This window comes from Perissodus microlepis, chromosome 7 (assembly GCF_051167445.1).
Source record: "Perissodus microlepis isolate ML-2025 ecotype Zambia chromosome 7, ASM5116744v1, whole genome shotgun sequence".
Taxonomy (NCBI): domain Eukaryota; kingdom Metazoa; phylum Chordata; class Actinopteri; order Cichliformes; family Cichlidae; genus Perissodus; species Perissodus microlepis.
The window spans coordinates 23,855,849-23,879,044 of NC_140467.1; the positions used below are offsets into that span (position 1 = coordinate 23,855,849).

Here is a 23,196-nt window from a genome sequence, read left to right on the forward strand (position 1 = left end):
CAATTTAGGTGTTTTCAAATCATATTTTTTCATTATGGATAATTAGATTATCCATAATGATTACCAAAAAGAATTTCACTGCGGCACCACCATGTAATTTATAACACTGCTACATCACTGCAGCAAAGGGAGATTGTAAGCCATAATGTCAGCAGAAGTAAGCTTTATAACTAGTGTTTAAGTTGCTCCTAACATCAGTCCTGACTGAATGGGGTCCCTACAGAACCTTGAACACACAAAAGAACATTATCATTATTTGATAGTGAAAAGTCAAGAAGGCCAACAGATTACATCAATCAAAACAGGCCAGGCCAACAGGGAAGGTGATTTTTAAAACCCCTCAACTCTACATTTACAGATGTGAATTTTGGCATTAAGTCAATAAAATCGCCTCACTGTGGTTAGGCTAAGCAGTAAGTGCCAGAAATGGCTCGTTCCTTCACTATCAGTGATCAGCAGCAGACACCTGAGTGCTGCTGGGCCTGAGACCCAGCAGAATCAAATGTCATGTCCAAAATGATTAATACGGAGTCACTCTAATATAGCAGGTAGGCTACCAACTTGTTATTAAAAAGCAAAACTCTATTTAGCTGCACATCAGGGAAAATAAAAAAGCTAAATGTGCAAAAAGAAGAGAAATGGCCTTAATGTATGAAATAACAACCAAAAAAAAACAAACAAAAAACACTAGTAGTTTGCTGAACTATCTTTTTATTAATCAGTGAAACACAAAGAAAAAAGATCTTTACCTTTATATTTACAATTGCTTATAATACCTGTACATTCTTTTTGGACTTCAAGGGCTCTGTAGCAACAGAATAACACACATATACAAATGTAAGAAAATAATAATTTACATACATAGTTTTTGCCAGAAAAAATCAAAACATTCAGGACAGCAGTTTTGTTTGTTTCATGTTCAGGTCACTTCATCATCCTGAATTAAAGATAGATCCTCAACTTTAAATTCTCTAAATCCTCATCAGTGATAACCAACCTTGATTCTTTAATATCAAAATATGTCATTTCTGTCTGCTGAAAAATGTTCTGCAAAGTTTTGGCATGAGGGGACAAAAAAGTTCAATTTGAAAAACATAAAAAAAACCCAAAAAACAACTGAAAAATTTCCCCCAAAACACATTGTTATTTAACTCTAAAAATAATTGTCTTGCTTTTCATCATCAAAATGTAGACATCAAAAGATTGACCAACTTTCTTCTGATTGGCTCTCCCTTTCAAACAGAAGGATTCAATAGCAGGTTGCAGCAGCCAAAGCTGATTTCCTGAGATGACCATATTAGCACTTTGAAGTCTGAACTTTTGACTCACAGGGATTACTTGTACATACACTGAACTCAAAATCTGGCCACTGTGCTCATGCATACATAACAAAAAAGAAGATGTCCTCTTTAATCAGGACTGTTTTTAGAGAATAATGAGGTAAACGAGGTAAAATGGCAACACTGGAGAGGTAACAGTGGCTGATGGAAGATATAGACCATATGGCAACTGATGACACAATGTAATAAAGTCGCTAAAATATGATAGAATTAGGGACAAGATAAATTTATGATGAAAATATTAGTTAGAACCACCACTTCATTGGATACTGCTGCAATAAGACTCCTTAATACTTTTCATAAATGCTAAGTCAGTCTAATCTAACTTCAGCTCTCACTCCATCAGTGACCTTTTTTTACATGTCAGCCTGAGAAAAAACCTTCACACTAAACTCTCTAAATACTGCTATTTTCAAGCAGGTGTGTTCTCCCAGTTTAGGTCATTCAGTCTGCAGCAGCTGTTAACCTCACTGAAACGATGCACACGCTTTTTCCTAAACTGCTACACCTTCACTTCACTTTGTCCATGTCAATGGCTGTGATTGGCTCTTCCTGCTGGACAGCCATGCCCCCTGCTGACTGAGTGCAGGTGTGTTGATGGTCCTTCCAGTCCTGTGGACAAAAGAGACGGACGTGTGAAGTGACTGATTTTGAAAATCAAGTAGCAACCTTTTGGCATGAAAAATGAAAAGAAAAATGTCAAAAACTGCCTGCAAGGCCTCACACATGTGTTTACATTGTTAGTGCCTTTATGAACATTTTAACTGAATGATCTGACAAATAGTATGGCTTCCTGTGTGGTACAGATCATCTAGAAGTCTGTGCTTCAGTTTTAGTGGGTAAAGTTCTAGTATTTCAGTATAGTCTGACTCCATCCAATCATTTAAATCACGATTAAAAACTCACTTATTTAATCATTCTTTCCCGGTTAGTTATTTTATACTTAATTCCAATTTTATCTTTCTTTATATCTTTTTCTACTTAAAACCTGTGTGTTTTTAGCAAGTTTGATTTGATATTCATTTTTATTCTTGTGTAATTAGTGCCATTGACCTGTAAGCATATTCAGTACTTTGTTAATGGTCTTATATTATTCATGTTTTAACCTGCTGTTTTATTGTGAAGAACTTTGGTATACCGTTGGTTTTTAAATGTGCTATATAAATAAAGTTGTATTGTATTGTATTGTATTGTATTGTAGTCTATAGTCTGTTACTTTGTAAAAATTATAGTGTACCTATGAGGGGATTAGTTTATGAATGCAGCTTGCTGACAATATTTGTTAACTTTAGCTGATAACTTAGGATTACCTCCAAATATGGTCACCTCTGAAAAAAAAAACATGGCTGCAGCCAACACACGTATATTAAGGCTTTAAAAACCAAACCAGTAAGTTATAATATTAGCTATTTGCAAATATATCAGTAAGAAGAAACAGCAGAAACACTTTACAGGCATGTTATGAGTTTGATTTTGCACAGTTTGAAACTCTTCAACACCCCTGTTGGAAACACGTTTGAAACCCAACAAATCCAACTACCAGCTGATTTGAATGTAACCGAGTAATCAACGACTGCTGTAACAATAAATTATTTTTTAAACTGCACTGTCATGAAAAAACATTAGTAAAGACTCATAACAAATGTCAGGGAAATCTGTCTATTTTTTGTGTGTCTGACAGAAAAAAGACAGTTGAGTCTTACCTTCCTCTGGCAAAATGTGGAGCAGTAGTTGACTTTGTGACAGCCCGTGCACTCACTCATCGCCACCCGGCCACAGTTTACGCACATCTGCTGCAGAAACAAAGCAGGAGCCTGTGAACATGATAGCTACAGCATTCAGCTCTGCAGATGATTCATCAAGAACTTTGTCACTGAGAACTCTTGTCTTGATAACTCGTTATATCTATATGCTTCTTTACAGTATATGGTATAATCCAAAAGCTTGATTAAAAAAACAAAAGAAGACTAAAATTCTCTGCTTCCATGTGTTTTTTTTTTTTATATTTACACTGGAGTTTTAGATACACGAGGTGTTCAATGCAGTATTTGTGCCTCAAACTTTTGGGGTAATTTGCAAATCAGAATTTTTTAACAATAAGATGTAAATAATCTTAAAAAATGTATTCATTCCATGACCCAGGAGCTAGTTGCTATAATCACTACATTGCACCTGACCCTTTTGGCACCTCCTGCAGATGATGGGCCCACAGAATGGCTGGGCCATGTGACTCATTCGGGCTCAGCCCCATGGGTTAAAGACTTTGATTACTAGGACCCTCAAAACCCTCCAACATGACAAGGTGGCAGCTGCAGGCATGAGGAGTCCATTCCATGTCAGAATAGAAGCAACAAATTAAAGTATCTCAGGGTCTTATTCATGAATGAGGGGAAAGTCGCGTGGGAGACTATTAAAAAAAACAAACAAACACCTAATTGTGAAATGTAGTGTGCTTGGAACTAAAAGTGTGGATGTCTCAGGTCACAATACTTCTTTAAGACTTGTGCTAAATAAGAAATGCAAGGAATTTCAATAATATTTTGGAGCAAGTGAGTGTGTATGTAAGCATGTCATACATTGATGATGATCTCAGTGATTTCAGTGCCCCTCTTAGCTTCAGAGTCATCTGGCTGCTGAAATGAGATCTGGTTCTGAAACGGCTGGGTAAGACCACACTAAACACACACACACACACACACACACACACACACACACACACACACACACACACACACACACACACAAAACAAAGATTAAAGTCAAATCCATTTGTTGTTACTGCTGATCTAAATCTCACACCTTTTGTGTATGTGTGTGTGTGTGCTCACCTCCTTCCTGCCGCCATTACTTTTGACCCCTACAGGGTCCCCTGCAGAGTTTTTGGCCTGTTCGATCAGAGCCTTGAGCTGCTGGACATTGTTCAGCAGTGTGTTGGCCATCTCCTCCAGGTATATCCAAGTGTTCTTCTGCCCCTCGCTCACTATTGGCTCTGCTCCCCCAATAGGCCCCACATCAAGCCCAGCCACAAGCCCTGCCGATGGAGACGCCGCTGCAGCTGCCACTGCGACTTTGGCCTGAACTGGCTGATGAGCAACAGCTAACGCTGGCAATGCCGTTAGCACTGAGAGAGAGAAGAAAAGACAGCTGTTGATCTTTTTCTGCTACACTGTCTGAAATTTGCTGTTACAGTTTCATGAAAATCTGGTGTGTCCTATTATTAGAATATTTCCTAAGATCAACTAAAAAATGGATTTACAATAAAGAAATGTCCAACGTATGAAAAGTATCTTTATGTACAAACTCAGTATTTGGCTGAATGTCTTTGCCACTAACTGCTGATTCAGCATGGTGTGGCATTGAGGTGATCAGCTTTTGGGCCTGCTGAAGTGTTTTTGAAGCCTAGGTTGCTTTGGTATCTCTCATTTGCATTTCTGAGTTGGCTGTTTCTCATCTTCCTCTTGACAATACCCAACAGGTGAGGTTCAGGTGAGGGGAATTGGCTGGCCAATCAAGCAAGGCAATAAAATGATCAGAAACCAATTTGATAGCAGTTTCAAAATAAATGCGCTTTGAAATCATTTATCTAAGGCGTTTTTTATGTCTCATTTGTGAATGTAAAAACCCAACAAGGTACATGAGTTGGAAATTACTCGTAGCGATAAATGTGCTAAAGCAGGCAAGACTCCAGCACCTTGAACTGCAGTTTACAACAGTAGTCTTCTGCTCTGCAGCCTCAGAGAGCTCAGCTTAGGTTGAACCAGCTCTCAAACAGGTTCTGGTTAGAGTGATTGACCAGCTCGCAGACAATAATCAGAGCAGAAAAAGGACCATTGTCACCAGCTGTAGTCCCAGACAATGGATTATGGATTGTCTACAGAACTGGGCAATGAGTCTCCACAGGTAGTCACACATGTGAGCTGTCTGAACTGCCTCTGTGTCCTTCACCACAAGGTTAACGAAGCAACCCAGGCCTCAGTGCTTCTGCTTGTAAGCTTTGTCATCATTTTAAGTCCACAGAATCAAATTTAATTTGATTTTTTGTACCTTTTTCTGTCAGGGTAGTAAGAAAGTAAGAGTCTACTAAAGTGTTATAGTGTAAAACACACCACCATTTACCTGTGAGAGCACTCACACACCTTTTTTGTTTCTCAAGGATGTGTTAAAACACAGTGTGTGATAGATGTCTGGTTATTTTTAGACTTGGACCTGTCTGTATCTCAGCTGGTGATGGTTTAAAACGGCCACACATTGGAAGTGTTCGAGTGATTCACTGTACTTCCTTTATTAAATATCCTTGCTTTAAGTGCAAACAGACCAAACTGTATTTTGGATGTTGATTAAAATAACTACATTCTTCTTTAATAACAGCTTTGCACACTTCATAGGCCTGACACCTGGAGGTTTTTCATTAGTCTTGAGGTTCCCACATATTCTGAACATGTTTTGGCTGCTTTTCCTACATTTTGCAGTCAGACTCCTCCCACAGTATCTGAGCTTTTTTGATTATAAGCTTTTAAAATGTCAATGTTTTCGAGTTTTGCTGAGGTCCTTTTTTTATTAAGTTAACACACAGACTACTTCAGTAAAAGAGCCACAACTGTGACATTTACTGCCATCAAGCCAGTCTCCAGAAAAACAGTCAAAGCAGGCTGAATTCTGAATGTTATCAAAAGGAAACTTCTTGTTTTTTGGGGGTTTTTTGAAATCCAAAATCAGACTGACTTGATATTGAATAAGTAAAACTGTGAAGGTGTATATTGTCGATCTAGAGTGAAATGACTTTCCATATAATAGGGTTCAAACACAAACACAAAAATATATGCATATCCTGCATGGATGTTGATTAAAATAACTAAATTCAAAACCAAACGGTTTGGTTTTCCATGCAGGATATGTATATATTTTTGTGTTTGTGGAGGTGAATAATTTCAAGGACCAATGGGCTGATTCCCACACTGAGAATTGTGATTGTTTAAGTGCCTACTCAAACAAATGCACTACAATGTACGACTGAATGAATTCTCAGTCACTCAGGGGATGGTACCTGCGGTGCTGGCAAACACCTCGCTCTGTGCCGAGCCCTCTGAGATGATGGCAGCAGCAGCGTCGCCTGTTGGCGTGCGGTCAAAGGTCAAGGTCCCAGAAGTAGTGAACTGCCCAGATGGGGACACTGTGACTGTAAGAAAGAAACAGAAGTGTGATTCATGTTTGGACAACAAATAGTTTAAAGGTTGGGCTTACATTTTTTACTTTACAGATCTGATTTTGAGAACTTGAGAATAAACTTTTAATTAATTAAATTTTTCAGGAACACAGTACAGGAAATGATTTGAGAAGGAAGATGAATTCTAGATCAAAACAACTATCCCTGGCTGTGTACAAAGTTACAAAATTATGAGCTGTGAGCACATGTGAGCCTACATGTGGTTCCCGGAGTCAACGTAATGTTCTTGGTAGCAGGAAGTTCCTTCTTGGCAGGAATGATCACAGGCTCAGTGTCCTTCTTTCGTCTCTTGTACGGGACAAAGAGGCGTACGGGGCCGGTCTGAGTCAAGCAGAAAGAGAACAGAGATAAAATCAATGCAACATCTAAGAAATCAAATGAAAGCAGAGACAACAAAATGACTGCTGATACCGATAAACCATTACTGTTTTAAAGTCATGTCTGTTTTAAGATAGTCATCACTAAGTACTTACAGTTATATTTAGTTATATTTCTATTAATTTAAGTAACAATGTAAAAAAACAAATAAAATAAAAAATATATTGTGCAGTAACTAAAATTATTAACTAAAAGTGTACAGAAAATGTCTTTGGCAGCAAAATCTGCATAAGAAGGCTTTGGTGCAAATGTTGTTGTTACTGGGATGTCTAGTGAAACTAAACTGAACAGAAAACAAAAATTCAAAATGAAGTTATTATTATTATCATACATTACTGTAAAGGGCTAAATGTCAACGCTCTAATGTGCAGCTGTCATTTCATAAGTAACAGCAGCACAGAGAGTGCACTTGTGCTCCTGCGATGACCAAATCACCAGATTCTGGTGCAGCCTTATTTGATGTCATAGAGCTGTATCAGCTGTTCCTTTGAGTAGCTGGTGCTCAACTGATCCATTTGATTTTGCGGTACAAGATTAGAGCAATGTGTCACATGCTGCCATCTATGTGAGCATGGAGGGAACCCGAGTTAACAAAGAAAACCAATAACCATCGCCCGACACATGTTATATATGTTTAGGTTTTGAGTTTTGTCGAGCCAGTAAGGAAAGCCCAGACTGCTTTAATTTGCTTTGTTGTATATTTTTGATTCGTAGAGACTTAATCAAGAAGCCTCAAAGCTTAAATGATGCCAAATGGGGTGCAACTCAGCAACAAATCAAGGGTATATTTTTATCTTTAAATCTTCTTTTTAATGAATTAGAATTTACATTTTTGCTAATTTGACCAATTTAAAATGATTATGAAGCATTTAAATTAGTACTATAAAGAACCCTATATATCTGACCCTCTCAAGAAAAATTACATGTGAAGCCCTTGTGTTGCAGAAGGAGCTCCCTTCTGTGTTTAAACTGGGGACAATAAACAAGCCATCTTGTTTATTAATAGGCACACTGCTCTAATATTCACCCTGAGATGCGATCACGGCACAGACTGAGAGAATCGTTATTATTTTGTTTAATGATAATGTATCTCCATATAGATCGCAAGATAAAGCATCTGGAAATGAAGTTATAGTGATGGACATTTACAAAAAACAAAAAGAAAAAATGATTTACCATGCTGATATTTTCTTCTCCCAGAGAGTCTCCCTCCTTTGGACACTAATGATGCAAAAAATAAGACGAACACAAACAGATATTATTCAGATATTATGTGCAATATCTCAGATTATGATAATTTAAATAATTTCTAATTAACGGACTTATTTAAAAGCTCATCAGGACTTGTCCACTTCACTCACCGCTATCAGGTCATCACAGCAGGCTGCACAGGTACAGGAGGCAGCATGGGGGTTCAAGATACGCTCCTGCAAACACAGGTTTACTGCATGAGGTTTTGCATGGACTTGGCCCACCTCCTTTAATAAACAAAGGACTAACTAGAAAAAAAAGTTTTAGAAAAGTAATTGTTTTCTGTGTGACTTTATCAGTTTCTCACATTGTTGTGGAGAAATTCTGGCTCACTCTTCTTTACAACGTTGCTTCAGTTCATTGAGGTTTACAGGGGTTCATTTATGCACATCTCTCTTAATGTCAAAGGCCATTGCAACATCTTGATACTTTTCTTTTTCAGCTATTCTGTTTCATATTTGTTGGTGTTCTTAGGATCATTGTCCAGCTGCATGAGCCAATCAGTCGATTTTTAGCTATCAGACAGATGGTCTCACATTTGACTCTAGAATACTTTGCTAGTTTCGTGGCTCAAGATTAGCTTAGGAAAATCCAAATTCATAAATTGGCAATGCAAATTTCTTTGCATCACACAATACAGTGCAGCACTGCAGTAGTACAATAGTGAGATAGTAGTGAAGCAGTATATTTAATTACCTGTATGAGGCAGAGCAGAGGTCTGCCAGCATATCTGATGCTCCTCTTCCAGTCTTTGCTGCTTGCTCGCCCTGCGAGACCTTCAAACTCAGTGGGAGTGTACCACTGCTGGTTGTGTTTGATGCAGCGACCTTTGCCCCCTGACAAAACACAACACTGTGAGTGTGGGCAGCAATAAAACAAGTAACTCAAAATATACACAGTATAAAAGAGTCTTGGCTATAATATTTCACTCTGGATAGAAGTACCTTTGATTTTATCCCAACTACTTCTCAACACATTTTAGTGTTGGGGGCTACACCCTCTTAATGGCACAAAAATTTATTGCTCGTCCCCTGTAGTTCAACTTCATGTTCCAAGCTCCCATCAAAACTCTAGCATAAAAAAAAAAATTGTTCTTTTTATTTTTTGGCCACCTGTCCTGTTTGGTTCTTTTGCCATCAGAATTATTGTCTGAAGGCAAAGAGAGAAGCCCAATGGAATTACTTTACCAAGTGGACCATCCCTGCCTTGCCGTATTGGTCCATTTGATTGACCTTTGTTATTATTATTTATTTATTTAATTTTATTTTCAGTTGTTGCAGATGGGACAGACATGACCGGGGGGAGGAAGGTCAAACAAAGACAGCGGGGAAGAGAAATAGTGATGAAGGGTAAAAAATACATATTTTTATATATATCACCTGGATCACCTGTTGAGAGAAAAAAAACAGAGAAAACAAGCAAACAAAAACAGCAAAATAATAAACACAACACCATCGCAATACTCTATGTGTATATAGCAGTAATTATTAAATATTGAATATTATTATGCAGCACGTAAGATTTACAGCGCACAGTGTTCTTTGAGGTAGCAGCCAAAAAGGGTGTAGTTTGTGTCTGTGAGCACCCGTGTGTACACCTGTGAGCATGAGCGCGCTTGTTTTTAAAAGGTTCCTTCATGTAATGATCTGCTACGTGGGGAGCCACAGCCCCGTCCTCCAGGGCATGAAGCAGGTATGGAGGAGATCCAGGCTCCAGACATCCAGAGGCCCCTAGAGCACAAGAGACCAAGGAAGACCAACAGAGGGGCAGCTGCGCCACTATCCCAGAAAGAGCTGAGGAGAGCCCCAGATGAGGGGTCACTCAGCAGCCGCGGACCAGAAGCCAGGGGGGGTTGCAGTGACGTGCCCGTGAGCTCCGCCGGCAGCCAGCTGTGCCAGCTGTGCCAGAGTGACCGAGCCCCAGGCCGAGAGGCCGAGGGCACCCCACCCCCAAAGTGGCCTGAGCGAGCCCCAGGCTCCAGGCCCCGATAAGCAGCCACCAAGGAGTGAGCCGGTGCGTACCTGGACGCCCATCCCCGGACACAAAGACCCACCAATGCACTGATGTCTGAGGGCGTCTGCCACTGGCAGGGGGAGTGCTGGGGGGAGATAGGCCTCCATACCTTGGAGGGCCTGAGATGTCCCTAGAGAGGTGGCGTCTGATACCCGACCTGACATATAGACACAAACAAACAGGCACACACAGATACAAACATCCATTCCCACCCTCATGCTCTCATATGCAAATACTCAGCACTCACCCAACGTGGAGACAGACACTGTACACACAATCACACTCCCCAAGCGTACTCTATACCCCAGGTCTAGGTACCCTTGCCCCTGGAGGGGGAAACTGCATCCAGACCCAGGTAGTGAATAAAAAATTGTTCTGCACCAGAACTTTAACCCGTCTTGCTACTATAACAACAATATGGTAATAAAGGCAAGCTTCTACATCATTTTGTCTATTGTGCCTGTGCTCCTCTGTATTAGCAGTGAGACAACAGTGCCATCATGAGGTCAAACAGGCAAAAGGAACACTGTCACTTGTATATAGCAAATTATAAAAAGCAAATATAGCTGAAGGAATATAGAGTGCTGTGAAAATTATTGGTAATTTCTTATTTTTCTTATTTTTAATAACATGTGTCACACATGTTTCAGGTCATCTAAACTGATTTTAATATTAGACAAAGATAAAAACAGTAAATACTGTAAATACAAAATGCTGTTTGCAATAACGATCTAATTTATTAAGGGGAGGATATCCAAACCAACCAACCTGGCCCTATGTGGAAAAAGTAATTGCCCTTTCTTGTTAAATAATGAATTAACTTTGGTTAACCACTTTTTTGGAGAGCTGAGTAAACTTTCACCAGTCACACCCAAGTATTACCAGGCCAGTTGAATTAAAAAAAAAGTCACTTAAATAGAACCTGTCTGACAAAAATAGGCTACAAGAAAGAAGAAGCCAGAACATTTATGAATTGCCTCACATGTCTCAATTATGATCAGTGATGATAATTCAAGAAAAAGAAAGAAACTGGAAAACAATGGTGGGAGAATATTCTGTGAACTGACCTTTAAAAATCGGAATTTTTTTGAATTTCTTTTGGTTTGTGTTCTGCTGTAAAACTAACACAGCATTTCATAAAAATACGTCATAGCAACAGTCAAACAACGTGGTGGTGGTGTGATCATAGGTTTGCTGCTTAAGGATGGGAACAATTTGGCATAAGTGATGGACTCATGAATTCTCCTCTCTACTTGAAAATCCTGAAGGAGAATGTCCAGCCATTAGCTTATGCCCTGAAGCTCAAGTGCACTTGGGTTATGCAGTAGGATAATGATCTGAAACACACCAGCAAGTAGAGCTGGGCTATATCATACCGTTCACGGTAATACCGGTATAATGTTGGGCAACGATAAGAAAATGAAATATCACAATAGAATATGGGTAAAACGCGCATGTGCAGTGCCTTTGTTTTCATACGCACATGGCGGAAATAGCATGGCGGCGACGCAGAATGAGAAGGGCGAAAGTGGATCGTTGAATGAAACGGATGAACCAGAATTGGTTTGTGAAAATGCTGCAACTTCAGTGGTGTGGAACTGGTTTAGCTTTCGTCCGTCAGATACACAACAAAGCACTATTTTTGGTAGAGCATGCTAGCGGGCCGTCGTTATTACCGTGTTTTTTTTTAAAATACGGCACACTTAAAATCAATCCTTTGATTTTTCTGAAAATCAACAGTGCCCCTTATAATCCCGTGTGCCTTATGTATGAATTCTGGTTGTGTTTACTGACCTCGAAATGATTTTATGTGGTACACGGTAGTGGTGTGCGGATCGATACTGAAATATCGATTCTTCCGATACCAGCAATTTATGTTCTAGAATCGATTCTCATATTATAATATCGATATTTTAGTACTCTGGGGTAAATTTGTAGTTTTTTCATTAAAATGAACGCAGTGGAAAGAAACTATATCATTCGGATCGTCTAATTTGGAAGGAACTACTTCCTCTTACGCCTTTCATAGTCATATGCGAAATACGGCTGTATAAATGTGTCGCAGCCCCTGGCGTGCACACTCACAACAATGGCTGAGCGCAAACAGAGTCATGTGTGGACGTGTTTTACCTCCACAAACAGCCAAGATGCGGTTTGTGATATATGTGGCAAGACAGTGAGGTGTTGTGGCAACACCACTGACCTTGTCAAACACCTCGGAATGAATCATATCACAGAATATGATGAGCTTATGTTGAGGCGAACTGAAGAGGAGAGGGGCAGGTGCTGCTAGGGTGAGACAGACGTCTCTCGCGGAGTTCATAGTGCTGCAGGCAGGCAACATGCTCAAATAGCTCACAACTTCAGGTTTCTTTTATTTCTATATGATTATTCTGCATTATTAAGCAATAAAAACAAGTTGTCTGATGTCCTCTAATCATTATGAAGCACTATGGTTATGTTATTATTACAATTACATAATACAATTATATATTGTATTATGAAATACAATGAAACATTAAGTTTTTGTACAGAGTATCGGTATCGGATCAGTATCGCCGATACCACCCTGAATTTTACTTGGTATCGGATCGGAAAGGAAATCAGTGGTATCGCACATCACTAGTACACGGCACTCGAAAATCTGTCGAATGTTTTAGTACGACTTTGCTAAGCTACGAAGCCGCACCGCTTGATGGATTGTCGGAGCATTACAGCTATCGTAGGCAGGAGGCTGACGGAGTGATACGTACTGTGCTTCAACATAATATTACCGTATTGTGTGTGTATAACCTCTTTTTAAGTTTTGTGGATATTATACATAGTTATGCTGAGTATCTGTCGGCCAATTTCCACTGGAAATGTCTTTTGGTTAAACTGTCAGCAAGGAATTTGAATTTGCACTGTTACATTTTTATATAACTTTAATGCACATAAAAAACAGCTGCTTGTTTAAGTGAAAATACATTGAAATACATACATTCAAATGTATATTGTGATAAATATTTTTGGTCATATCGCCCTGCTCTACCAGCAAGTCCACCTCTGAACTGCTCATGAGACAAAAGCAGAGTGGCCTACTCAAAGTCTGTTCTTAAATTTGACTGAGATTGTTTGGCATGTCCTTAAATTGGCCCTTCACACTCAACAACGCTATAATGTGGCTGAATTAAAATAATTATACTAAAATAAGATGGGTAAAATTCCACCACAGGGATGTGAAAGACTCGTTGCCAGTTTTTGCAAATGTTTGATCACAGTTCTAACCTACTACAACCAGTTAATCTGGAGTTTTACATCTCCACAGTAACCTGAATAACAAGATCAGCTTGACCATGTGATATAGCATGCATAGGTGTGATAATCACCTGATCCCAGTCTGTTTTTGTACAGAAGTCCGCTGGTATTCCTGCAGCGTACCGGCAGCTCATTGTTGTAAACTGAGGGATCCCAGTTGTACTTGGAGCAGGAGTCTTTGTCCTGGGGTGGAGTCAGAGGAGTGGGTGGAGTCTGTGGACCTGGGAGAAGCACAGGAGAACATAAAAAAATGCACAGATCAGACATTTTCAGATTACCAGACACCTGTAGACACCACACACACAACACACACACACACAGGGGTGTACCTGATGTGATGGTGGCAGTGGACTTGAGGCCAGCTGCTTCCACGATGCTGCCGTCAGTGTGAACCACAATCAGAGTAGCCTTCTGGGTACTGAGACCTTCACCCAGCTGGAGAGTGGTCCTGCCGCTCTGTGACAGATGTGGAAGGAGTACATACACTCATAATCATGGAGCAGCATAAGAGGTATGAGAATATGTTGATGTTTTAAAAAACTACTCGAGTAGTCAGCAGGGAAGCCCATGTGATTTTGTGAATCAGGTTCTAATAATTAACGCTACAGTGCTAACGTGAACAAATGAATCAGTTCTGTGCTGAGGACATTTAACATTAATTGGTTTTTATTCAACGTCACGTCAATTTCCTGTAAATAATGTCATAAAATACTGTTTATCATCATCAAAATGTAATAAATGGCAAAAATAGAAGGGGAATGGATCTAGTCGAGTGTGTGTTAATCTACCAGCACGTGTTCAGGGAGACTCCCAGATGTGGCGACTGTTGTGGTGAAAACATTGTCCTCTGTCGCATGAACGCCACCCACTGTAACTGCCGTCACATCTGATCAACAACAAGAAATTTCATCGACACATAAACCTCCAGATTAGCAGGAATACAGTATGAATAAAAATATAACTACAAAGGAGGATTACAATAATAATGACCTAAAGCAGGCAACATAGAAAATAATAAACACTGGTATTACCAGAATCAGAAGACTCTTCTATTATGTGCTTATGAGAATGAATGATTTTCATCTGTATCAGTCATGGTACTGGATGTCTTGTTTTGTTTTTTAGTCTTTGTTGCTCCGTTTGCTTCTTGTTTTTCTTTTGCTGCTTGAACTTTTTCTTCACAGTAATTCAGCATTTTGTTGTGTTAGTTTTGCTATCTAGTTTCTGTTCATTACTACAGTTTGCTAGTACTGTATTTCTCTTTTTTCATTCACCCCCCTCCCCATGTTCCCTGTGGTCTCGTTTAGCTTCCGTCTCTGTGCCCAGTGTTCCCATGTTCAACTTTTTCTGTTTTATTTTGATAGTCTCTTGTGCATTGTGTTCGGTTCTACTTCCTCCTCTGCCCCATTGTGTGATTGTCTACACCTGTGTTAGTTTAGCTGTCTCTAATCCCCCCATTACCTTGTGTATATACATAGTTTTAGTCTGACTGTATTCACTTGTCACGTTGTACTGTTTTCCTGCCTGCTTCAATCCCTATATTTTCTTGCCATTTGGATTCCATTCTGTGAACTCTGTTTTGATTTACTCATTCTAGCCCAGTAAATAGCTTGTGTTGTTTTTGAATCCTGCCTCCAGGTCCTCACTTTTCACACTCCACACCATAACATTACCCTCAGGCTTTAAATAATAAAGTTTAAGCAGAAGGAAATGAACGGATGGATGAGGGGAAATATTATACTTGGGACAAATACATGATGAGTCATGTCTGTGGTATATGTTACAATTTTCGGATGGAATTTGGCATCGCACACAACGGTGTGTCCGTAGGAGGGACACAATGAGCTGCCTGACCCATACACCCTCACCAATTCCACTGGACCAGAGTACTGTTAATCTCCCAAATCTCTCATCATGACAGGGAACAAAAGACTGCATCTAAAGAAGAGATTTGGAGTGTCCTTGAATAACTACTCCTGAAGACTACTTAAAGAAGTTAAAAGAAAGCTTCCTTAAAGATATTCATACCAAATATTGACTTTTAAAATCATCAGAATTATAAAGACTTTAGTTTTTCCTTATGTACACAGTATTTCCATGTTTGTTTGCATATGTTTCAATAAACTACTGCACCCATTTTCCAAACAAAATATAAAGAAGGGTTGGCTCAAGATTTTGCACAATCCTGTAGCTAACTGGAACTATTAAAGAAGTAGAAGGTAGAAGGACAACTCTTTACTTTTAATCATTGATAACATGGTGAAAAGATCATGTTACATGTTTGCTCATGTACACTTGGCTGAAAATCAAGTATTTTATTGTAGTATCCATCTGAAGCTTTCACATTTTTACTTTTTAACGTGCCATGGGTTTCACCAGATCAGGGTAACACAGTATTTTCATACTAAACACTAAATATGCTTTTACAGTATCTACTGCTGAATTTAAATGGAATTTAAAATGTGAAATGTGATTGAGATACTACGTTTTATTTGTTTGTTTTTTGTCTTTAGCATTTGTATAAATATATGTGTATACATTTTGTATTTTGAGTCTGCATTGCTGCTACATTGGCTGCGTCTCCCTTGTGCAGACTCAGTATATAATGCATATAATTCTAAATAAAGAAACTTTATTAGATGAAGCATGTTTTGATGCTACCACGTAGTTTAGCACTTTGCAATGCAATCTTTCCACTACACAAAGACGTTTAATCTCATTAGCAGGGTTAGTTTCAACAATAACAACATTTGTATGAGGGCAAAAGGATGTACGTGAGATTGAAAATCAGTATTTTCTATACCTGTCTTCCCCACTGCATTTATTATTGGTTTTGCGTTGGCCCCTATCCCATGTTTGTGGTTCCCTCGGTGTTTGCCACCTGGGCCACCCGAGTTTTTTTTTTTTTTTTTTAAAAAACACATCTTCAAGCGTCCCTCTTATGAATCATTAACTTTTCTGAATAATAAATAATGTATCCAGCAGATAACAATGTTCTCTCCGTTTAAAGCAGTGCCCGTACATAAACAGTGTTTGGTTAAGAGGCAGCTGGTGCTAACGTTATTATCTCAGTTTGTGTTTTAGCGCCACCCCGCACAGTAGCGGCCCGCTGCTAACTGTAGCCCGTGTTACCTGCAAAGGCAGCCTCGGCCTCGTCTGGGTTCGGTAGGGACTCGGCTCCTAAGCCGATGTTTCCCGGTTCCGCCATCACAGCCATCGTGGTAACTTCGGCCTCCGACTCGGTATCCGAGCCCACTCCCTCCACCGGCGGCTCGCCGATGGGCGGTTCATCCAGCCCGAGCGCTTTCGTTGCCGAGTCCGCTTCGTCCATTCCTCCCTCGAACGACAAGAGCCGAAAGTCACCGAGAAAGGACGTCGGGCAGAGTGGGTTCGACCTCACCCGAGCCCTGTACGGAGCAGACAGAAATCTCCGCAAACGGAACTCTTTACAGGTAATCTTTAAAATGTTCTAAAAAAATTCAGGTAACCACAAAGGACTCGACTCAGCTAATACGGAGAGAGGAGGGCTTCCCGTTCTTTGTATTTTCATCAAGTCTGAAGAAGGAGATAACACCGGAAATTGCCGAAAGAACACGAACCAACCCGAAAGGACACAGCAACACAGCACTACAGGCACCCCATACAAATGTTTATATTAGATGTGCGTTCATTTTCTTGTTTTGCTTAGAAATTCTTTTAAAAATGTACATTTTTTGTTCTTGATGTAATTGCATTTGGTGTACTGTTGTTCGTAGTGTTTACCTGCTGTGTTTGTGTGCTGCTGACTATTCTATGGCAACAAAAAAACGACTTAAAATATTGTGAAGTTGTCTAATGAATGTTTTATTTATTTTCATTTGATCATCAATTTTTTACACACTATGATTCTGAAAATATGCGTATTTAATTAAAATAGTATTATTAATCTATAGCAGTGCCCATAACTACCAGAACTTAAATAAATTATCCTGAACATTTTCTACAATTTAAATCATTTATTAGATCTGTATTAATGATTTCTTTCACCCATGCTCAACTATAAGAAAATAATATAACTTTCAACTCTTCAAGAATTACAAATATCTGTTTCAGTGACTGAAAGAGGAATAAAAAAGAAACAAAGAAAATAATATGAATATTCTTGTAAACCATCAACAGGATAGGATAGGTCCCAACATTTCTTATAATTATAAAAACAGTCTGGATTGCAAACATACTGAAAGGATGGCTAATAACATATGAACATGTCAAAAGTCTTAAGAGCTATCTTTCAAAATGCAGTGACAAGACTTTAGTACAGTCGGACTCTTGATTCAGTTTCCCTCTTGTTGTGACTCATTTATGCAGGTGAATGTGGTAATATAGCATAAATATAGACCACAAATCACAGGACACTGAACACAAGTCTTATGTTAATGTATTATGCATGTAATTTTAATGTGGTGGCTTACTGGTGTTTGGACTAAACACAGCACCATCATTTCTATAGTTTCTGTATTTTCTCCCTCCTGCATGACAAATATGTGCCTAATACTTGCAGTGTTGTATGTTTGTGATGGATTTTGGCTGTTAGATGTTTTTGTATGTGACAAGAACTGAAACAAGATGGAAAAAGCTCTAAACTCTCACTGACAGACTCGGGAGAAGATAAACAAGCTCTAGGTGTGAAAACTCATAAACTGATTTTTTGGAAATTTTCTCCTGATTGACAGGTTCATCAATCAATTAGACTTGGATATGGTGAATGACATTCCCACCTCCCGAGCGTCCGGGCTCTGTTGTCTTCCAACCAAATCAGGACTTGCTGCTGCAGGATGGGACGTACTCATAGCCAACTCAAAGATCCCAAAGTTCAGGCGTCTCATTGATATGACCACGCCCACTACAGTTTCCTCCGGTGGGCTGACTGACACCTCCAACTCGTCAAACCAATTTTGCCTATGTCGTGCTTTCTTTCTTTGGTGCAAAATAAAAGAAGTCTTTATTTAAATCAGTTTTGACATTACAGTCTAAAGTCTCAGCTCCATATCAGAGCCTGGCTGATCTTGTTTTCCCAGTTATTGGTGGATCCTGGACACCAGGTAGTAAAGAACAAAGAAGACCAGGACCATCCCCATGGAGACGTAACACAGGATACGGCGGTTGTCTCGTCCTGATCGGACCATGGTGGAGAAACGTTTCACGCTGCCAGTGAGCAGGCCTGTCGCACTCATGAAGTTTGAGTCCTAAAAGAAAGAGGAGATAATTCTTTAATAATTCACAATAAATTGACCTAAGAGAAAAAATAAAACAGCCTATATTTGAGATAGTATTGATTTGTACTTATATAATGTGCACTCTGTTTACCAAATGTATCAATCCACACAGATTCTGACAATCAACACAGTGCTCATTTTTTATACTGGGACTTTATAAAAATGTTTCCTGAATGTTAGGTCCCAGTGAAACCTGTAGATTGAACAATTCACTAAACAGTTCAGAGGAGCCATCGTGAAAATACAACAGGGTGAAACTCAGTGAATATTTAAAACAATATTCTCATTATAGACAAATGGGAGAAATTAAAATGTCAGTTCTTTTTTACTAAAAGCTTAACTATATTTGTGTTTAAGGCAGGAAACGCTCACCATGCCATCCAGGTACTCATTCTGATCGTCCACTTCTCTGTCGATGTCGTAAGCCAACTGCGAGATACAGAGACAAGAAGATGATCAAGTTAGTTGTAGAAGTCTGACTGTGGCAGACCAGCAAACTGTCAAAACGTTTGCTTTTATGGAGGCCACTTTCACATTCACCTGGGTGCTACTTACTCTCTTAATTCCTATGACATATGTTCTTGCTCACCTGAGGTTGAATTTAAACCATTTTGAAACCTGTAAGGACTATTATTTTCTATTTTAGATCATTTTTATCATGTCCTAAAATGTGAAATCTCATGCAAAAATGTACTAATAAGCAATCACTTGTAACAAGTGAAGTTTTACATCATCTCAGGGTTAGACTACAGGCAGAAGAAAGAACATGAGAGCAGATTCTGAAAAGCGAATGGCACAGCACAGGAAAATGTAGAACAGGAAAGCAAACATCTTCTTGGTTACCCTTTATCCTTTTAGGCTGTTGCTCTGTCACTTAGTACCTAACCAGCTTAAGCGCAGATTGGAAGATGTCCAACTAAACAGGACGTTGTAGGGATTTAAAACACAACTCTTTGCTAAAAACAGACACGACTCATTTGTCAAAGTCTGTGAACATGCATAAAATATTTTCTGGATCCCCAAAGAGGTTTTAATCAGGGACAATTTCTACAAGATTTAAACCAATTATGAGTCATTTACTTAAGCATAACAGAAATTTTGAATCAGTCTAAAAAAATAACAGTAATCTTTATAGATGTCTTTTCAGTATAGTAGACAGACTAATTGTCTTGACTCTATGTAAACAAGTTGTTTTCATTAGTGTACAGTGAATGCCCAGAGGATTGTTCTGAACCAGGAAGAGCCTGAAGCTTGGTGTGAGAAAATCTTAATATCATGTAACTATGTAGAAGTGCCTGATGGTGTCCCATCTTACACTGGAGGCACTGGTTGTACAATTTTCAAATTTTCACAATACTGTACATTTATTAATAAAAGACAACCATTACACCAGTGATGCATTTGGTTACACATTTGCTGTGTAATGCATTTGCTGCAACAACTTCTACTGTTATAACGGCACATCACTTTTTCTCAACTTATAAATACACTAACTTACTGTAAGTTACATGTCTACCTTTTAATGCACAGGTACAATACACAATCTGCACTTTTCTAATTATTCTAAATATTCTTAGCTATTTAAACATCTTTCAGTATCCTGCTCTGTTTGCACACTATCTGTATGCTAATTTTAACAACTGTACTGTACTCTGCTCTGGTAACTATTGTCCATGATGTAAATATGTAAAAATTGTGTTTTCTGTTCTGTGTCCTGTTCTTTTTGTATATGTGTGTTTTTTGCTGCTGATACAACCAAATTTCCCCTTGTGGGACAATTAAAGGATTATTCTATTCTATTCTATTCTATTCTATTCTACACCTGAAATTCTTACAAGCAATAAGCCATGTATCAGTACATTAAATAACAAAACTGGTTGTGTTTGGCATAATTAATAATTCTGATTCTGGGAACTGACAGCTTTACTTATAATTAAAACTAAGCACATTTGACAGCAGTAACCTAGTAACTACAGACCAGCTGATTTATTAATCAGACTGGTCACTGAAGGGGACGGTTGTTGGTTGTTACGCACAGATTTCAGTCTGGACACTTTGTTGGCCAGGTTCTCTGCCAGCCGTTTGTTTTCAGCATCGAGCACATCATCCACAGAGCCATGGCCTGGACAAGCACAAACACCGTGGATTAGATATGACACACAAGATCTGAATGTTCCTTGAATTGTTATGTTTCTGTTGAAAACCACAGATAGACCTCATAAGATACAGTTTTTGCCAAGCACATAGTTCTGAACACATAACTTGTTAAAGAATAGGTAATGTTTCTAATTTTCGGTTTAAATCAACAGGAAGCAACTCGTTTTCATCAATGATTTTGATATCAGCATGATCTGAGTGTGGTGCAGGGTCTCTGCTGAAGGGATGTTCTTTATAAATCCAACCCTTTAAGCTAAGCACGGAATAACGACGTGAAGTAAACTTACAACACTGCCAAGGAGTATTACTTATCCCATATTTGGGAAACTAATAAGATACTACTACTACTACTACTAATAATAATAATATCACTTTTTATCACCCTTCAGAGAGGCAGATGCTTCTTTAGAGGGCGATAGCAATTGATATGAAACTTACAAGGTAGCCTTGCTTTTTGCTAATATTTAAGTATGTCAGAGCTAGTTAGCTTAGCTCTTGAGATTTGGGTGTTATACGAGAAAACGATACTTAAAAATAACATTTTAAAATGTACCACCCAGCTGTAACATCATCTCTAAGCTGACACAAATAACACACAACTGAATATTTGGAAGTGAATACGTGTCAAAACATTTACCTCTGTTCCACTCCGCCATGTTGCTTGTTGCTGAATGACGTCACGATCAGCTGTTCACGTGGCAGACACGTGATCGCCTTTCTTCTTCGTCGACAACGTTAAGGTGTCATTAGTATTACCGCTTCAATGACGACAGAAGACTCCAAAATAGTTCTCACCTTCTTTGTGTTAATGCATTACACTAGCTGAATACTGATGCCTTAACAAAGACTTTAAGCATATACCACACAAAAAGGGGAATAAATGAAGAGTGGAAGAACAAACAACAACAACGCCGACGACAACAATAACATCAACAATAATAACTTTATTTGTGTATTACTTTTTAAGGAATACAGTTCTTAGACACCACACATATATGTCCTATCATATAGACTAATTATTAGCCATCCAGTCAGACCATTCTAACATACATACATACTTAACTTACACACAAATAGATGCAAACTAAGGTCCGAATAATGGTAAATGGCCTGTATTTGTATAGCGCTTTACACTACATTCAGTCATCCACCCATTCACACACTGGTGATGGCAAGCTACATTGTAGCCACAGCTGTCCTGGGGTGCACTGACAGAGGCGAGGCTGCCGGACACTGGCGCCACCGGGCCCTCTGACCACCACCAGTAGGCAACGGGTGAAATGTCTTGCCCAAGGACACGACGACCGAGACTGTCGGGTGGGGAAATCATTAAGAGAACACTAAAATATATATAAAAAATATTTTCGGCAGTTGTTTAAAACAAATTACGGATTCAGCTGATCAGGTAAAATGTGACCATTATGCTGTGCTTTTGTAACTTTATTACAAAGTTTGGGCACTATTGCCTCAAAAACGTGATCGTCTCTGATTCTGATTTTAAAGTAAAAGCGTGGGACATTTAGCAGACTTTGATCAGGTGATCAGCAACGATAGGGTCTCAGTAGCTCCGATATAGCAGGGCCCTCCTCATGTGGATGTTTAAGTGTTACAATTATCAAGTGAAATCTACAGAAGTGCCTGTTTTATCCACAAGAGGTCGCTCTTTCTGTCCTGCTCAGGGTAGATACTTGTGTCTCACAGTACCTGTGTTCAATTTACAAAACGTAGATGTTTGTAATATAAACATGACAAAAACTACATCCAAACAAAGAAAAATATTAATGTATTTTAACAGTTTTATGGTGCAAACCATGAAAAATACCCCAAATTATGTGATTGTAGTTTATCTAAATGTGAAAATTTATAAATATTTAATTTATTGTTCACCATTATGAGCTGTATACTGTCAGTGTAACAAAATAAAAGCACTGATGGTGTCACTTTGGGAAACTGTAGAGATAGCCATTCTTCAACACAGCCACTCTCTTAGGCAAGCTTTCTTGTAATTTCTTTAAATAGTCTTCAGGAATAGCTCTCCAGTTTGCTTGAAGGACAGGCAAAGCCTTAAAAATTGTATTGAAGTGTTAAATGGCTGTCAAGTCTTTACTGTACGGCCTGTACGCCCCGTTTCTGTTCAAACATGAATGCACAACAGTGCACAAAGCAAGGTCCACAAAGGCATGGATGACAGAATCTGATTTGGGAGCACTTGCCTGGCCTGAACAGAGTCCTGACCACAAAGATAGAACATCTTTGGGATGTTGCTTCCAGGTCAATTGTG

The 23,196-nt window shown here is 39.0% G+C and overlaps 2 protein-coding genes across 3 annotated transcripts; both read right to left on the reverse strand.

Moving 5' to 3' along the window:
* Window positions 1-691: 691 nt before the first annotated feature.
* deaf1 (DEAF1 transcription factor) lies at window positions 692-17,222 on the reverse strand. Of its 2 annotated transcripts, none has more exons than XM_084934284.1 (13): window positions 16,636-17,222; window positions 14,292-14,389; window positions 13,833-13,959; window positions 13,575-13,724; window positions 8,890-9,029; window positions 8,304-8,369; window positions 8,119-8,163; window positions 6,762-6,885; window positions 6,385-6,516; window positions 4,169-4,461; window positions 3,917-4,015; window positions 3,044-3,130; window positions 692-1,952 (listed from the first exon to the last, which is right to left on the reverse strand). In XM_084934284.1, the coding sequence occupies exons 1-13, from the start codon at window positions 16,832-16,834 to the stop codon at window positions 1,851-1,853; spliced, it is 1,662 nt and encodes a 553-aa protein (XP_084790410.1). In that variant the 5' UTR covers window positions 16,835-17,222; the 3' UTR covers window positions 692-1,850. The 2 variants fall into 2 exon arrangements, with proteins under 2 accessions (XP_084790410.1, XP_084790409.1); XM_084934283.1 differs by having other exon boundaries at window positions 3,044-3,133.
* A 201-nt stretch (window positions 17,223-17,423) lies between these two features.
* On the reverse strand, window positions 17,424-21,627 carry bet1l (Bet1 golgi vesicular membrane trafficking protein-like). Its single transcript, XM_084934285.1, has 4 exons — window positions 21,553-21,627; window positions 20,795-20,880; window positions 19,131-19,187; window positions 17,424-18,728 (listed from the first exon to the last, which is right to left on the reverse strand). The coding sequence occupies exons 1-4, from the start codon at window positions 21,569-21,571 to the stop codon at window positions 18,561-18,563; spliced, it is 330 nt and encodes a 109-aa protein (XP_084790411.1). The 5' UTR covers window positions 21,572-21,627; the 3' UTR covers window positions 17,424-18,560.
* Between the last annotated feature and the right edge of the window lie 1,569 nt (window positions 21,628-23,196).

What these genes read in the sequence shown, in the direction of transcription:
- deaf1 (XM_084934283.1), bottom strand. Translation starts at nt 16,834, where the DNA reads ATGGACGAAGCGGACTCGGCAACGAAAGCGCTCGGGCTGGATGAACCG. An exon ending in CAAAAACAGACTGGGATCAG is followed by an intron (nt 9,030 to 13,574) that starts GTGATTATCACA and finishes GTGTTTTGTCAG; the next exon opens with GGGGCAAAGGTCGCTGCATC. An exon ending in GCTGTGATGACCTGATAGCG is followed by an intron (nt 8,164 to 8,303) that starts GTGAGTGAAGTG and finishes TTGCATCATTAG; the next exon opens with TGTCCAAAGGAGGGAGACTC.
- bet1l (XM_084934285.1), bottom strand. An exon ending in AAGTGTCCAGACTGAAATCT is followed by an intron (nt 19,188 to 20,794) that starts GTGCGTAACAAC and finishes TGTATCTCGCAG; the next exon opens with TTGGCTTACGACATCGACAG. An exon ending in ATGAGTACCTGGATGGCATG is followed by an intron (nt 18,729 to 19,130) that starts GTGAGCGTTTCC and finishes TCTTTCTTTTAG; the next exon opens with GACTCAAACTTCATGAGTGC.